The following is an 18540-nucleotide window of genomic DNA, read 5'->3' on the forward strand; positions in this document are numbered from 1 at the left end:
ATATTATAGCTAATATCAAAATATTATCCCATACACTTCAAATCTGTAAGCTCTGAAAATTTCTTATACAGCTTCTAAATAATGACGAAAAAGAGTAAGATGAAGTATTCATGAAATGAGTGCAGTACAGCTCACTATATTAACTAGAGTTAGCTCCACATAATGGAAAATATCCTAGACTCAGAATACATTCTATTTCTGTAACCAACAGCTATGTGTTCATGGCCAAGCTGCTTCTCTTAGGCTTATTACTTTCTCAGAAAAAGAAGGATTTTACTGCATTATTTAACTAGGTTTTATGAGGATTTACTGAGACAACATTTTTCAGCTGCTCAGAGAAATAGTGATGCAATGGAATAATTTGTTCGTGAACTGTATGGCTGAAACTATTATAAATCTCAAGTAAAACCCAATCTGTGTTTTTTCATAGGTTCTAATACTCAAGTGTTTCATTTTTCAGAACATGTTATTAAGTCCTAATTTTGGTTATTAGTTCTGTATTTTTGTGGCTTGTAATTCAGGCCATCTTAGCTATTTTATCATTTTAAGAAAATTGTTTTATAAATACATTATGTCACTAGATAGTATTTGTACTCCATTACTGAGCCAATCAATCACACAAAGGGCAGAAACCTAATAAATATCAAGATCTAGCTTGGACTACTACTATACCCTCTCTACCTACTCAAACTCTGAACCAGCCAATCGTTGTTAGAATGATGCCTAATCTCTATGTTCATCTCCAACTGATGTGGAAGACAAAATCCTACTTTTTTAAGTTCCAACAAGGAGATTCAAGTTGACATTTTCTCATTTCTGAGATATGTACCAACTACATATTTGCACATAACATCCCATGTGTCACTCAGCTCCATTCTCATTTCATAGCTCCCCTTACACAGATAATTTTGTAGAGAACATCACAGTTTCAATATTGAGTGCTGCCCATTTTGCCTTCACTCAGACTGTTTTGATGGACCTAGTCAGCAAACAGTCAAATGACCTTCCAGGACTGTGCAAAATATGGGATGTTTCAAGAATTTGCACATCATATTTTCACATGGGCTAATCTTCTCTGCACTATTTTAATTTTAGTATATGTGCTGCCGAAGCAAACACAAAGCCCTACTTTTCTATGTGGATATTGATTAGTCATGGATGAGGCTTAGCTCTATTAAATCAAACTAACCTAGTTTAGATTCAGAGGTTTCTGGTGAATGGCTTCTTTGTGAAATAGAATTTGAAAATGTTTTTAAAACTTGAGGTAGAGAGGCAAGTAGCTTGGGGGATTTTCATTATTATGATGCATAGATCACTTTAGGGCCAAGGGCAAGTTGGTGCCCACTACTCTGGAAGGATAATATGGGACCTTTCACTACCTAAGAAAAGGTGCTACACAGGATATAAATAGACCTCAGGGTACAGATCTCGTAACAAAGAAGAAAGAAAATGCTGATATTTTCCTGCAACATTATTTGAACCTGTCTCACAGTTTAGAACAATCTCAACTAAAAATTGCTAGAGAAAAGGGCTTCAAAGGATAACTTACCATGAAGGTTTAAGCTAAGTCGAAGCTAAAATGTGGGCTCCACATAAGGTTTGAAGTGTGGGGGGAAGGGTCACTTTGATCACTATGTGTGTGGCTAAAGCTAGCTGGCCCAGCTGCCAGAACAGGCTACTAGCGCTTTGGGAACAATGACTGAGCATATAAACATATGTATGTGAACTAAAAAAAGTGTTACTTTGAAGTCTAAGTATGGATCACCATGAAGACTGAGGGATCTGAATCAGCAAAGGACATCCTAGTAGCAAAAGTCAGTTGTTATCAGACTGCAGAACCAGTTTCCATAGCAACAATGCAGCAACAGAATCAAGGGAAACAACTGAATGATTAGAATGTCCTTTTTTCCCTCCTCCTCACTTGTACAAGAGGACCACCTTCCTCGCACTTCAGAATGCCTAAAATTTTTGAAAAATTTGAGGAGAAGGGTCTAGGAGACAGCCCCCAGAGGATGATACCAGAGTTTCTGGTATTTATTTTATAAACTGGGCATTTCAAGACCCAAATAACTAGTTAGAAAAATCAAAGATGTGATACCATTTTTTATCCCACGTATAGGGGTCACACTTGGGATAAAATTGACAACACTGAGATCCTTAAGGATAAAGGTCTTAAAAGAGTCCTGAGATAAAGAATCCTGCACCCATTGCTATTTCTAACTAGTCTAACCTTTGCTTGATTTCTGGCTGATGGAGTGGACTACCTCACTGCCATTCCAAATCTACCTGAACCAAGCCATGAAATCTCACCTAATGTATAAGATGTAATAGTTATAATTATTTTAAACCTTAATTTAGTATAAACTAGCCTTTTAATGTATACACTTACGTAACAGAGCCAGAAGTAAGAGCATAATCTTCTGCAGTCCATCCAAGTGTGTTTTGAGCAAAAACATCAATATTTTGCTTGAGAAGAACACTGACCATCTTTGATGACTGACAGCATACGGCAAGCATGAGGGCTGTTCTAAAGTGACAAAGAGATAACTTCACCTTTAGGAACTTTAATAAAGTTACTTAAACAACTATCTGATATACTTTATCAATTCAGTATCTTGCCTGTCTGTGTAGAATTAACCATGTACATGTACTTACACACGTGAGCATCTTGGGTACTCAAGTATTCATTTTTGTAAATTACCACTGAGGCTAAATGGAAGGGAAAAAAAAGAAGTCTCTTGTCCCCCTGGAGCATGACATAGTACAAGTTGCTAATTTATTTTCCTCTGATGGGCAAGAAACTATACTGAGATCACTTAACTAAAATAGATCAAGATTTAAATGAATTCTCCATTTCTTCCCTAGTCTAAATAGAATATATTTTAATTCAAAGTCAGATAGGGGTCAGATAAGTAAAAGCTACCTTCAGGTTTAAAACAACAATATTAGTAATAATGGTAATAACTGCACTTAGAGTAGTTTCAGTTATTGATCCTGATGAGCATGTGGCTAGGCACTGAATTAAATTATATATGTACACACACATATGTGCATGTATATTTTATATATACATATGTGTGTGTGTACATATAATCTCACACACAGAAACCCTTGGTGGATATATTATTATCCTGAATTTCATATCAGAGAACATATTTGGTGATAAGTAATGTCAAGGTCACATACTTATCAAGTGGGAAATTCAACCCAGGCTTCTGGGAATCTAAAGCCTATTTCTTTTCTCTTTATCACCCACCTATGGCTTGTCTTCATTAAAGGAAAAGTTTATCCAATTAAAGCTGTCTTTTGTACCTCTGCCCATACCAATTAAAAATAAAAAACATCAAAATACACTAGAAATGAAAACAGAAAAAGCTGATGGATGAATCCATGATACCTGGGAATAGCAATTCATACAGTTGGTTGAGGGTAACCTAACATCAATATTCTTCAAAGATAGCAACTTAAAGCAAAGATTCATTGAGACATCCCATGGACAAAATGAATTTCAGCTCCTATTTATGTGAAATATAGCACTATTAAAGGAAAATTATAAAAGAAGCAGAGGCTACAAAAAACTATGAAAGGGTTAAGATGATCATAACTGAGTCGTGAAGTAAACTAAAAGTCAAAGTCCACATTTTATAAAACTTATAAAACTAACATGAAACCTTTTTAGCTTAATATAAGATCATATGACCAAACACATCAGATTACAAACATCAGTTAATATCGTAAGAGCAGGTGAATCCTTTGTACACTCTCCTTTACATTGCCCAGTCCAAATAACTGCTTTTCTATCTAACTGAAGATCGGTGTTGATATTTTTCAGTATACTCCAATAATTATAATGTCGTCTTCTTATTCATTTAATATTCCTGACTTGTATGGCTGTTACCACTCTAGAACAACACTCAGTTTAAGAAAAAAAAAAAAAGAACTAATTACTGTACCTTTTCGATCTATCAACTGCATGTATATCTGCATTTTCCATTATTAAAAATTTTGCCATTTTCAGTTGTTTTCTTTTTAGAGCACAGAGAAATGGTGTGTTTTTATCCTGTAACACAGCAAAAACAATTAATAACTGACAAAATTACGTATTTCTCAACTGAAGTGAAAACCTTATATAAAATCCTAAGAATGTAAATAGGCAATACACTGAGTAAATAAAAAGTATCTCCCTCTTTCTCACCCCTCTGTGCTTTCCCATATTGTTGCCACTTCCCTTGGAAACACCCCTCCCTCCTCTGCCTCACCACATTAACTCTGGTCAGTTCCAAAACTCACTTCAGACATTCACTGCTTCCAAGAATCATTGCTTCTGTCACAGCATTTACCATGGGGTGATACTGTAATGATCTTATTGTTTCTTATCCAAGGTAAGAGCTTCTTGTCAGCAGGGGCAGTATCTTTTATCTCTATATCCCCAAACCCTAAGATATAGTAGTAAACATTTGCAGTATTTTTTATGAATTAATGATCTGAATTATTACCTCTAAAGCAGTGTTTCTTAAATTATATACCAAAGACAATTTACCTTACAAGAAGTACTGTACCCCAACAAAAAGTTTCCATGATCAATGTGTGAGAAATATTACAAAACTCTGCATTATATGTTGAGTATTAAAGCAATCTCTTGAATTTACCTAATCCCTCTTTGACAATACATTTTTGTGACAAACATTAACACTTGAGCAATTAGAGTTTGAGAGATACAGGTTTGAAACCTTTCCAACAAAGGCAGAGAATTTCTCCAGGTGATACAAACTCACTTAATTCTCTTCTATCAATGGTGATAAGATCCCAGATGCCAATGTCTGCCACTTCTGTTTCAAAGGGGTCATTAGGAAATGGGCTCTGATTTGATTGCTTAGTATTAAATGGTCCATGGGATTTCTAGATTTTTATCTCAGCTGGTAGAAAGCTCAGTATAAAATTTTATTCTCAATGATAATGTTAATCCTGAGATCCTAATGCATATCTACCTTTTTGATCCATTTTTATTCTGATTTCCCTTTTGTTATTTAAAATTATTCTTTTTGTGAAATATTAATCAGAAATATAAATATACTGTTTCTTCATAAAAGTTCTAATAGTGACCCATATGAATTATTTCTAGCCTAAGTAAAGGCACTAAATCACTTGCATTTTTAAGGGATGATGCCGAATAGAAACATACAATGTCATCTGAAACATGCATAATCTATCCAATCATAGCCATGATTAACCTAAAAAAGCTTAGAGGCATTCTAATAGGAAGATGATTATTTATGGTATATATAAAGAAAAAGAGTTTTTAAAAAATCCATCTTCTAATCTAAGATTCAACCCAAATACTAAGGGATTAATATAAAATATAGGCTATATATTGTAAATAAATATAAACTGTCTGGAAGACCTTGAAACCTTTATCAATTATATATAAAACAGGGGTCAAATAATTATGGAGGCAAGCTAGGTGACCCGTTAGTAAAGGACCTACATGGGCACAGCAGCAAACTGGACAATCTATACCTCACATAAAGGGGCAACCTCTGTCCAGCATACCAAACAGTAAGATGGGCTCAAGGGACACCTGGACATTTCTGAAGAAAAGCCTGACACCAGATTTGATTCTTTAAAGAAGCCTGAAATCCAGATATCTGCATGGCTCCTCATTTAGACTACAGACCTTGTGTTTTTATATTTGCTATACATGTGTTTACAAATGGTTGTTTGCTGTTGTTATTTTTAGAGACAGGGTCTTGCTAAGTTGCCCAGGCTGGACTTGGAAACTCCTGAGCTCAAGTGTTTCTCCCACTTCAGCCTCCCAGGTGGCTTGGACTCCAAGCACAGGACCACTGTGCTTAGCTTCAATGAAATAGTTTTAAATATACATCTCCAGACTTTATTAGGTTTACTAAATCAAAATCTTCAGCGGAGAGCCTAGAATTGTAAATTATTATTTTAAATTTCCCCAGTTCACTGTGTTGCACAATTCTAGCTGAGAACTAATGCAGTAGACAAAAACTTTAGTTTCATCTCTCACCCACATGGCTAATTCCTGTTATCATTTGGGGATCTGGCCAAAAAGAGGAAAGAGTAAGAGGTGGAGTCATTTACAGAAAATTTCATTTAATGTTCCTGGGCAGGGGGAGAACAGGGACTAGTGAACTTAAAAATGCAACTTGGTTTTGCTACTTGTGGGCTCCTTATCTCCCACCTTCCCATCAAGATATTCTAGCTTTGGGAGCAGGGTTTAGACTCTTACCTAAGTGGCTGTTTCTGCCAGAATAGGATAATCAGTCAGTCAATTATTTGTTCTTCCCTTTTCTTGCCCACTTTATCACCACCTACTCACTGCCAATCTGGTTTCCTCAGAGTCCTCCTAAAATTGATGCCTAGGCAAATTTACCACTCACTAACTCTCAAACTGAGAATTATTATTTCCCAAGTTGAAGAGCTCCTGGTCTAAACATAAAAACTAGGAAAAAACATGAAAAAAACGCTATTCTTGGTATTGTCCCTCAATTACATAATTTTCAAATTGGCCTACATATTTCTGATCACTTTCCTTTTCCCTTTCCATTTTTCCCTCCTTAGCCTTGGCACTGAGACGTAAATCGTGTTCGTAGAAATTACTTTTTCTTAATTTGTTCATTATTATTTTTTTATTTCAGAATATTATGGGGGTACAAACCCTCCAGTTACTACATATATTGCCTTTGCACCACTGGACTCAGAGCTACCAGCTTGCCCATCCCCCTAAAAATGTGCACCACACCCCATTAGGGAACTTGTCAACAACAACAAGATTTCCAATTCCTATAAAATGAATTTCTTTTGTTGGAGCTTTGTAATAGAGCCTATTTCCAGGGTAAATATGCTTTGTTATGTTGTTCTATACTAATTAGGGAAGAAAAACTTGGGTGGTAAAGAATTTGAAAATGAAAATTTACCTTTAGTGATATCATAAATATTAATATCTACCATAAATGCATAAAAGAAGATATAACCTCTAATGCATCTTTATAAGTATCAATATTAAAAGTAAAACCTTAGATAAGTTATTTAAAATAGTTTAATTCAAGGAATGCTTGAACTTCCAAATATGGAAATTGATCTTTACATATGTTGATGTTAAAACAAATGCATTTCTAATATTTTAAAAATAAAGTTGGTTGATCTATACCTCGTTTTTTACTTCAATATTAGCCCCATGTGAAAGAAGTTTTGCTGCTATTATTAAGTCACCGTTACAGGCAGCGTAGTGGAGAGGAGTGTTACCATGGGCATCCTTAAGTGTTATTTCAGCGTCATGTTCCAGGAGAAGAGTTACACATTTCTCTCTCTGGCGTTTGATGGCCTGCCAATGTTAGACCAAAAAATAAATTGTAAATTCTAGGAATTCAGTATAAACATTTCACAGGTTTCACTTATTATATTTAAATGAGATAGATTCACTTTCATTCTATGAGTTTAAATGAGTAGGCTACTATATACCTTTACGAAAGCGGCCCTCCGTAAGCGGTCAAAGATGTTATGCCCGAATTTTCTGTCCACCAGGAAATTTACCGTCTTTGGATGGCTGCTGATGCAGGCCCAATGTAGAGCAGTCCTATGAAAGAGAGAGGATGTTTTAGGAAAGTGTAGTGCACTATCTCAAAACTTACAATTATTCATGTAATTGTAAACATTAAATAGCATGGTATTCCTGTTTTCAAAACAAGTTTTTAATTTTCTTGTGAAGAAACGACAATATTTATTAGCTCTCAGCACTCACTACATTAATCAAAGAGCAGCCTATTGGAATGCAAATACACTGACCTTTGGATTCAGTTGAACTTGGGTTTGAAACCTCCTTTAAGCTCTACCACTAGCTATGGCTTAGCTTTTCTGTGCCTCAATTTCCTCATCAATAAAGTGGAAATGAAAATCACAGGGACACCTCACAGAACACCACTGTGATGCTTACATGAGAATCTATGCTAAATATTAAGTATTTTGAATAGTTTCTAGCACAAATAACAGCTCAATAATTGTTAGATATTATAATTATTACTATGACTACTATCTAACAAAGATGACATTTTGATTAAGTAAAATGATACAATTATACCTAATTTGTGGTATGTTTTAAAGATTAGGACTACAACTGTATTTCTATGATTCTAACATGCTCATTTTCTCACATTTTATCACCTCTGACATTGGAATGCCACTGGTAATTCATGATTGATGATAACTATAACTGGTAGCATTTTAAAAATTCTCTTATTGATGCATAAGCTAATGGGGCATCATAAAATCATGATGATTTACATTAAATGAAATTAGGTATATAAACAGGTGTCTGGCAGATCTGGTCATAGGTTTGGCATTTAAAGAAATTGTAGTTTTAAAAAGTACTAGGGAAAATGAAGGCTGAAATGACAAAAAGACATTTTTTAAACAAAGTTAATTCTTATTACTTTGATTTTCAAAAATTTTAAGCCAAAGGAAATGCAGGATTCAAATGAATAGGTGTGGTTCATTTTATTCAGTACTTAGATTTATTGAATGTCTGTAAATCAGATATTTCCAATGATTAATATTATTTAAGACCGTTATAAATTTCCAAAAGGGCAGTTAAAGGTTATCTTTTACAATTTTCTACCTTCAGAAATGCTTTTGTTTGAAAGGGGGAAAAGCTTCACTTGAGATCAAGTCCTAGTATAACAATTTTAAATCTCTCAACTTGCTCATACTGGACAGGTACACATTAAGTTTTAAGGACTGAATGCCCCTTAGTGGAATATGTCTGCTACATAGTAGGTTTTCAGGTTATGTCTGATGAATAAATGGATTGAAAGAATGGATAAATATGGTTGGGAAATTCAATATTTAAAAACTCATAAAGTAAAGCAATATTTTTGAAATAGCAATAATCATTTATATTTGCGATTTTTCTTTTTCTTTTTTTGTATGTTTATTTTTCTTAAAGACCCAACTAAAATAAAATGATTAATCTATAGTTTTTTGCATATGTATAATAAATTTATATACAATGAAAATATATGCAGATAATAAATAAAATCTAGGAGCATAAATAAAAAGATTCCCATTACTTTTGAAGAGGCTACAAGTTGGCAGAAGATACCAATCCAAATTAGTTAATTAATTAATTAACAGAAAGTGGGACATTTTTTTTCCTGCACAAGACTCATATCTCTGCCCTTCCTATTATTTCACTAATAATAAACTTTTACACATACTCATTGCAGAAATCACAGAAAAGAAAAATCTTTCATTTATAATACAAATTTCTAGTAATAACACATTTTATTACATTTTTTACATATTTTCAGTTAACACGTGACAGTAGTCTGTATGTATGTATAATCAAACTGATTTTTTTTCTTACTAGATATCTTAAAGTTTATCTTCACATGTCAGCAAACATATGTATCTGTGTCACCTTCAATGGTAACATACTATTCCAACCTATGCATGAACTGAAATTTATTTATAAATCCATTATACAGGTTCTTCTTAATACCTTGCTATTTTAAGCAGCACTGAGAGAAACAAATTGCCTGGATCTCTATTTCCTAACATATTTTAATATAATATATTGGACATGATGGGTAAAGGGCATATGCATTTTTTAAATGTGGTACTTACAACCAAATTGTCTACTTGAAAGGTCATGGAACAACTTAAACTTTAATCATCACCAGCCTAAGTACCACTGCTCTTCACCCTCGTAAACGTGTGAATAGTAAACAATATTTCTTTCCTCCTTTCACTAAATTCCTTCTCTTAACAGGAACACTAAATATTTTTTCCTAAGTCTATAGGGCAATTGTAATAATTCTGTAAAAAAATACTCTTCCCAATTTTAGAATTTTGTTCTTATTGATTTAAGAGAATTCTCTGTTAAATGAAGATAAATTTTTATTTGATATACATATATATTGTAAATATTTTACAAGTATGTTTTATTTTATATTGTTAATTTTTTTCTGATATATAGGAGGTTTTAACTTTTATTTTGCTAAATCAACTTTCAGAATGTTTGCTTGTGAGGTCATTCTTAGGAAGGGCTTTGTTAACATGAAAAGGTATCCATATATGTAAAAAGGCATTTGTGTTCTTTTCTGGTACTTTCTCATTTGTCATTTGGTACAGTTAATACTTTTAATTTATATTTCATCATGAACTTATTTCTGTGATACAACAATCTAGCTAGTTAGCTAGTTTTTTTTTTTCCAAACAGTTAACAGGCATTTTATTTACGAAAAATTCATCTATTCCTTACCATATGAAATGTCACCATTATCAAGTACTAAATTCTTACATATTTAGGTGTTTCTTGATTTTCTATTCCACTCCATTCATTTATGTCTTTTCAGATGTTAGTAAATGATCAATTTGTGGAAACTAATAGCATATTTTGATATCTAGGTATGCAAGTCTTTGTTCACACCACTACAAAAAGTTCTTTTAAATTATTTTATGGATGTTATTTTTGTGTCAGACAGAATCTTACTCTGTCCCTTCGGCTAGAGTGCCATGGCATCAGCCTACCTCACAGCAGCCTCAAACTCCTGGGTTCAAGTGATCCTCCTGCCTCTGCCTCTCGAATAGCTGGGACTACAGGCATGAGCCACCACACCCAGCTAATTTTTTCTTTTTTTTTTTTTTTAGTAGAGACGGGGTCTCGCTCTTGCTCAGGCCGATCTGGAACTCCTCAGCTCATGCGATCCTCCCGGCTCGGCCTCCCAGAGAGCTAGGATTACAGGTGTGAGCCACCAAGCCCAGCCCAAAAAGTTTCTTAATGTCATCACGACAATACGAGAGAGACACCACATGCAACTCAAAAATTTTTAAACTTTAATATTTTGGTATTGGTTGATGTAGGATTAATAAACACAAAAGAGCTCACATTTTCAGTAAAATGAGTTTTCCTATTCAATGACACGAAATCATCTTCTCACTTTAAAGGCGCCTTCTAAGGTCCCTCAGTAAAGAACACATAGACATAGGTGTACGTTGATCCAAAATGGACATTGGATTCTACCCAGTGAACTTTTATCCCGGAAGTTGATACATCATAGGGATTATTTCTCCCATTATATACTTTAGTGTATAAAACATTATGTTTTCAAATGTGTACATTAAAAATAAAGTACAGTATATACTTAATTTTGTTAGTTCAATCACTTTGAAATGCCCGACGTAGTGCTCTTCCAAGGGAATTAGGAGTGGATCAGAAACCAGATGACATTTGGCTTTTGTTTTGCGCCTCATAAAGAGGGCCCAGGCGCTGGACCCCTCCAAGGTGTCCTCATCCCAGGTGCTGAGGAGCCCGCGGAGGGCACAAAGCCGAGCACCCCGGGTGGCAGGAGGGCTCGGCCCCGCGGGCTTCTCCCACACATCCCAGCCCGCCCCCGGCCGCTGGCTCACATTACCTGCCCTTCTTGTCCGTCTCGTTCAAGAGCTTTCTCCGGTGGGCAAGGAACCACTGCACTTTCGCTACATCCCCCAGGAAGACAGCTATGTGGAACTCTCCCAACTCTTTCCCTTGGATTCCGCATCCCAGCTGTGAGGAGCAGGTGTCAACTCCGTCACTCCCGACACAGCAGCCCGAACAGGCCCACTGTGTGTTGGCCATCTTCCCGCCGAGGCCAAAGGCTGCTTCCGGGTAGAGCCTACCGCCTCCGAAGACACCTCAGCTCCCCCTCAGTTATGTCCGCCTTCACAGCCCACGGCTAGGAAGACAACTCAGTCAGACAGCAACGCCGAAGACCAGACTCCGCAGCTTCGCACCTGCCACACCGGCAAAGCCGAAGCCAAAGCCAAAGCCAAGCCGTTAGACACAGTGCGCGTGCGCGCCTCAGACGACAACGTCACTGCGCCTGCCCAACGGCCGAGAACTACTGGGCGGCGCGTGCCGATGGCGGCTGAGGCGCGGGAGGGCCAGGCCTCACAGAGCATGCGTGGAAGGTTCCGGAAATTCCTCCACGTCAGCTCAGGCAAGTTCTTTCCTCCTTGCTCGCGGCGGTCTGGACAGGGGCGGGGGACTTGAGGGGAGCAACCTCTGCAACCCCCATCCCTCCGCGCCCCAGCGGCGCGCACCCTGGTGCCAGACGCCTCGGGCCATAGGCCTGGCTGCGGGCACAGTGCCAGAAAGCAGCTGCTCAGCTCCCATACCCGCTGCCACCAGCGGCCAGCACCGTCGACCCCACGCTCCAGGCGCAGGCCGAGGAGGAGCTGGCGCGGGGCGGTGGGGCAGTCGGGCGGAGGGTGCGAACACCCCGGGACAGCACCAGTCATTGCCTGCGCCGCCTCGGCGCGCGCGCGGAGCTCGAGGTCCGGGGCGCTGGGCACTCCTGCCATCCTGAGGATCTATGCTGAGCAGTCGGTTCCCGCCCCTGTGTGCTGCTGCCACAGCCGGGTTGACCACCGGGCTTGGCCCAGGTCTAGGTGCCTGGTCTGGGGATCAGTGATGCTGCAGGTGCAGCGAGACCGGGGGTTTCCAGGCGCCACTGCTTGCGCCCGGCATGCGAGCCACAGCCTTAACTGTGTTGCCAGTGCTGGCACTTGGAGCTCTTCTGTGGTCCTCAATGTCCCCGAGCATCCCGCCCGCCTGGCCCGAGGGCCTGCCTGACTGCGCCGACCCACGCCTGCTCCTCCTTGGCCTGCAGCTGGAGCGAGGGGGCGGCGGCGCTGGACACGCTGCAGAGACCAGCATCGAGGATGAGCAGCTACAACCTGGCACTGTGTCTACTGTCGCCAGCTCGACGTCCTGGTGTGTCCCAGGTGAGCCCCCAGTCCAGGGCGGCAGGTGCAGGGTGAAGCTATGTGGGGTGGAGGGTGGGGCGTGGGAAGGGAGGGACAGAGGGCAGGAGGGGTCTTTATATATATCTATCTCTCTCTATATATATTTTGCAATTTTAATTTTGTTTTAACAGAATGTAATTGAACATTTAGTAAACTCCCAAAAATTTAAATAAATTACTTTTCTCTGTCCTTGCCCCCAAATACCCAGTTTCTCCCTTGGTAAGCAATCTTTCTTCAGAAACCAGAAAGCATAGAAAGTTTCCTGAAAGTTGGCTTTGCATTGAGGAGAACTGCAGGACTTAAAGAAAATTAAGAAAACGGTGGCCGTTTCTGAAGGACTGGAGCGACCTGTTCCCATCAAGAGGCTTCTCCTACTCCCTGAGCAGGAGGACAGGAGGCAGCTTCAGGAGAGATGGTGATAATTGAAGCAGTGAGATCCCGGAGAAAACAGGGGAAAGGAGACTTTGGCCTACAGGAAGGGTCAGGCTAGGACTGTCCCTCAGAAGAGGGGCACCAGGAGCCGCTTGGCTTGTGAAGGTAACCTTGTCTGTCCTCACGTCGGGTAATGAACCCCTGATTTTTGTTCAGATGTGAGAGGCAGCAACTACTGACCCTGTGTTCTTATAAAATCTATTCACCCACATGGAGTGGTGGACATTGCAGCAAGTTTCTCTGACAGTCTAATAAATAATATCCTTGTAGATTTCATTTTGCGGATTTTTGTTATACACTTTAAGAAGCACTTTATCTGTTAGCATATTTAATCACTCCACACTCTTTAAGAGTTTATTAAACCATTTAAATCATGAGGTTTTTTTTGTTTGTTTGTTTCTTTTTGAGACAGAGTCTCACTGTGTTGCCTGGACTAGAGTGCCATAGCATCAGCCTAGCTCACAGCATCTCCTGGGCTTATGTGATCCTCTTGCCTCAGACTCCCAAGTAGCTGGGACTACAGGTGTGGCCACCATGCCCAGCTAAATTTTTCTATTTTTAGTTGCCTGGCTAATTATTTTTTTCTATTTTTTAGTAGAGAGGGATTCTCGCTCTTGCTCAGGCTGGTCTTGAAATCCTGACCTCAAGCAATCCTCCTGCCTCGGCCTCCCAGAGTGGTAGGATTAAATCATAATATTGTGAGGTTCATCTTCAGGAAGAATTTGCCCATAGTCACCATTTGGTAAGTGGCAGATCATGAATATTGCTTGTCTTTTAAAAGAAGTTTTGTCATTATTTGGATATGGAGAGGCAAGTAATACAGTTCAGATTAGAACTCGGGCAGGACTCAGAATTTCCTATTTCAAATTTCGGATGGGAGTACACACTACCACCTGACAAGTGAAACAACAGCAGTTGCAGGCAAGCACCAGCAGGAGGTGGTATCTTTCTAGATTTCCACTGCCTTCTAGTGGAGCCACATGGTAAGTGAAAAGCAGTCTAGTGGCAGGTCATTCCAGTTTGAGGCCAAACCATCCTGCTACCTACAACAATTGTTTTAAAATGTAGGTGTAATTATTATTCAGGAATAGTGAGGCCAACAGATCGGAGCGATTTACATTAAAAAGATAGTTTGTTATACTCATGCATCCAGAGAAGTGGACACACCACACCAGAGGAGGCCACATAGAGGAGCACCAGGCTCAGCAAGGATGCAGAGTGAGTAAAGGAAAAACGTGCACAAGAGCCTTGATTGTGGTTTCCCCAGGAAAGAGGGGTTGGGACAGGGAAGCAGGCTTAGGATTGGCTGGTTTGAATAATTTCAGTTTGAATAATTTTAGGCTCTGGGGCATAGGATCTGTCTCTAGTTGTCTGGTACCTGATCCTGGGGTGAATTGGGCAGCGGGATAGTGGCCTGGAGCGTGGGAGCCCAGGGGAGGAAGTGACGGGGGGTTGTGGACTCTGGATTGATTAGTATGTGTGTAAAAGGTAATCACAGGAGAGTTGTTTGCTGTGTCTGAGAATTGGCTAGATGTGGGAGGGGCAGTCCAGGGCCAGCAAGACCCTAAGGTGTCAAAGAATCAGAAAATATAAGGCATAGTTAATATGCTTGCCTATGATTACCCCAGATTTAGTTAAAATTTTGAGAGAAGAGTTTATGAATTCCCAAGCACAGATTTTACAATCACTGGTCTGAAGTCAGAATTAACATATCAGTTTCGAAGGCCCAGGTTATCTCACACACCTCATGAAATGTTCCTTAAAATTGAGGTCATCATGTGTTGAGACTGTACACGTCTCTGTGATATGTCTGAAAGGCACATGCTGAGTCAGCCCAGAACAACCTTTGACTGGATCTCACACAGGGTGTGAACTTTTCATACACACAGCTGCCTTTTCCCATGTTGGCATCCTCTGCCATTGCCTGTAGACATTTGGGGGATGACAGAGGCTGAACCAGAAGGTATTCCACGTTTTTAGGAATCGGTGACCTTTGAGGATTTGGCTGTGGACTTCGCCGAGGAAGAGTGGTCCCTGCTGGTCACATCTCAGAGGTGTGATGCTGGATAATATCAGTCACCTGGTGTCTCTGGGTGAGTCTTTCACCAGTCACTTTTTTAATCAAAAATAAGCAGAGTAATTTTTCATATTCCACATCCTTCTTTACCCTGATTTATACTGTCATTGCAACTGTGTACTTCCTAAATGGTAGGACAAATTGAAGAACATGATAAATATATGAGGCATAGTGGTACAAATGACTGTGATAGGTTGCATTAAAGATATTCTGTAGCATCCTACCATCAGCTTTGACATTTATCCTCTCAGGGTCATGATTTGCTCCTCTGATTAATCAATCAGCATGTTCACATTAGTGTGTGTGTACTTTTTAATTTTAGTTATAGTTATTTGAAACATCTCACTTTTGAAATCTCAATCACATGTGGTATTGAACCTATATTCAGATTTTATTCAGTATATTTCTGTCATTTTGCTGTACTAACAGCAACAACAAAAAACAACAAAAACCCAAAACCTATAGTCATAATTTTCAAAGGCAAACATGAGGATTCAGCTCCATACTAACTGCATGAATGTGTGGTTGGCTTTGTCATGTTTACCTATAATTGGCTATATGTCCCATTTGCTTTTTGAGTTTCCTGATAAATGTCCTCACTTGAAGGTAATAACTTTTGTATTTTTATCTTGAATTAGTCACTATATATTGTATGAAATAGCCATTATTTGGTAAACTCTTTGTTTCAAGCCCATTCAGCCTACCATTGAAATAAAAGATTCTATTCGGAGTAGAGCAGTAAGAATGAAGGTTATACAAATATCCAGATCAGGTACATTTTCCAACACAAATTTAACTCTGGAAGGAAGTACATTAAAGTATTTGAAATGCTCATGGTCTTCTTATTCCTAATTATTTCTTTCCCCAAATTTGATGGAAGGATTTGATGTAAGTACTACAGACGTTATTATTGGTATCCACGTTTGACAAAAAGACATTTACAAGTGTAAGGAAAAGAGCTTTTAAAAATGTGAATTTTCACTCAGGTGTCTCTGCATTTATGTTCTGACATCCTAATGTTCCCAGTTTGGAATCAATCCTCATACTTGTTAGGGATCCACAGAGGTGAATTATGAGACTATATGATTTTTCCGGTGTTTCAAATGCTTATTGGAATTCTGATCTTTACCTAGAGGAATACCTTACTTGCTAACATGTCAGTTGTGTTTTCACTTTAATTATTTCATCTTAGTGCTGTTACAGTGATGATCTTAAGCCAGTCAGATGTTCTGATTAGCAGACTCTGTGTTGGGAGGGTGATATCTTTAATCATTAAAAATGAGGAAAGTAATTAACATCCCTTAATGACTATATGGTAGATGCAGACTTTAAAGACAGTGATTCTGAAACTTTTTGGCCTTAGGGTTCTTTTTACTATTAAAAATTATTGCATAGAGTTAACCAGCACCTTGTATTGGGTATTTGTCATTCTCTTGAACCTTTAAAACATTTTACTACGTGTGTGTATAGTTATGAATAATAGGTAGAATTTGTTTTCATGTCCTAAAATTTAGTATAAATGACTATACACTGTGTATATCATTCAGAAACTTTCTTTTGTTGTTTAGCAATTATATTTTTTATATCTACATTGACCCAAGTAGCTCTGATTTAATTTAAGTTCTTCATGGGATTTCATCGTATGACTGTGACAGATTTAATTAAACTCTTTTCATGGTGATAAAAATAAAAATGATTGTGGATTCTAAAGACCTTTTGTTTAAGTGGGCTAAATCTATTGATATTAAGTATATTAGCAATTAAAACTGAAAAATTTAAGATACAAGCGTGCACACCATACATTCCAATAGCTATTAGTATCCACCGTATTGTGACCCATCAACCATTAGAGAATATTATGACACATCAAGTCTCAGAAAAACTCCACTGTACTCTTATAAGAGAATGAGAATGAAAATGACAAATGTCATTTTTTATTGTTTAACCTCTTGGACCCCCTGAATGAATCTGAGATTCTCAGATCACAATTTAGAACCACTGTTTTAAACCATATATATAGTTTATGGGTGTCATCTGATGAATGACCCCGTGATAAAGAAATGGTCTTTAAAGTTTCACTTCTATGTGTGTTTTTCTTTCTTGCTCTTTATTTTCACTTGTCTTAAAAAGTTTAAATTCAACCATTTTGTTTATAAAGATGAAAGTATTTTTGATATGTAGTCATTTCGTATCTCTTGGCACTCTGAATTCTTGTGTGGACTTAGACTTATCCTCTTTTTACATGGGAACAATTAAGTCACTTAAGACCATTATTTTTCAGATAAATTTCTGATGTTTATCCAAGACTTTCAGTGTGGTTTAGGCTGGAGCTGGAACCTGGAAATGTGGAAGGAAACCCCGCTCCCAGACCCCTCCCCAGGGAGTGGAACCTTCTCCATCTTGTGCCCAACTGTAAAGAGCGGCAGTTGAAAGCTGCCTGGCACCAGTCAATGGGGTGCTTCTACTTGGGGACTCCAGCCTGAGTGGCCACCTTTGGCTTTTTAAGGACCCTTGTGCTGCCCCCAAAGAAGAGTTGTGCTCTGCTCGAGTCCAGACGGAGGCCAGAGTGGCTGACCTCACTTTGGTGGGGGACAGAGGTATCCTAGTGGCTTCTGATTCAGGTGTTATTGAATTATGGGAGTTGGGTGAGAGTAAGACACTGTCAGCAAGTTCTGCAAGTAGGAGCATGATGATCTTGTGTCTAGAGTCAGTGTCCTGAGCTCTGGCACACGGGATGTCAGTGGTGGCAAAGATTTTTGCATCTAGATTGGAGACCCTGCTCAGCAAATGGCTGTGAATTCATGCTGAGCAGGTCACCTATGCTGCCGCCTCTCCCCTCTAGGACTCTGTTTCTCTCATGCAGTGTGGACAGTAGCACTTTGCCCTGTGATACCCACTGTCACAAGCAGGCATCACGGGGGGCTGCAGTGTCTCTGGCTGCCTTCCTACCCCCTGGCTTGGCAGCTGCAGCAAGGTGAAGTCTCTGCCTTTGGTGATGAGACTGGGACTGTCTCCCTTGTGGACACCAGCCTGGCCCCTCTCAGTGCCGACTGCTCACTTGCTGTGCTGGACTCAGGCCTTTCCGAGGTGTTTAGAAGCTGAGCCCACACAGACTTTGTGAGAGATGCTACTTGGTCCCCACTCAGTCACTCCCTGCCTTTACCCCGGCGGGCTGGGACCATCAGGTCATCCACCATACTGTGCCCACAGAACCTCTCCAGGCA

The 18540-nt window shown here is 38.9% G+C and overlaps 1 protein-coding gene and 1 pseudogene across 1 annotated transcript in view; one reads left to right on the forward strand and one right to left on the reverse strand.

The window, feature by feature from the left end:
• The window catches only part of LOC105823664 (ankyrin repeat domain-containing protein 30A-like), a 69555-nt gene extending 57917 nt beyond the window's left edge, over positions 1-11638 (reverse strand). The window contains exons 1-5 of the mRNA XM_012660910.1: positions 11436-11638; positions 7486-7600; positions 7175-7348; positions 3954-4060; positions 2390-2527 (exon numbers count right to left, since the gene is read on the reverse strand). Coding sequence (XP_012516364.1) covers positions 2390-2527; positions 3954-4060; positions 7175-7348; positions 7486-7600; positions 11436-11638 — 737 coding nt within the window. The remainder of the gene's footprint in view (positions 1-2389; positions 2528-3953; positions 4061-7174; positions 7349-7485; positions 7601-11435) is intronic.
• An 889-nt stretch (positions 11639-12527) lies between these two features.
• Positions 12528-18418, forward strand: LOC105823665 (annotated as a pseudogene).
• Positions 18419-18540: the final 122 nt, after the last annotated feature.

Source organism: Propithecus coquereli, unplaced genomic scaffold (genome assembly GCF_000956105.1).
Source record: "Propithecus coquereli isolate 6110/MARCELLA unplaced genomic scaffold, Pcoq_1.0 Scaffold69, whole genome shotgun sequence".
NCBI lineage: Eukaryota > Metazoa > Chordata > Mammalia > Primates > Indriidae > Propithecus > Propithecus coquereli.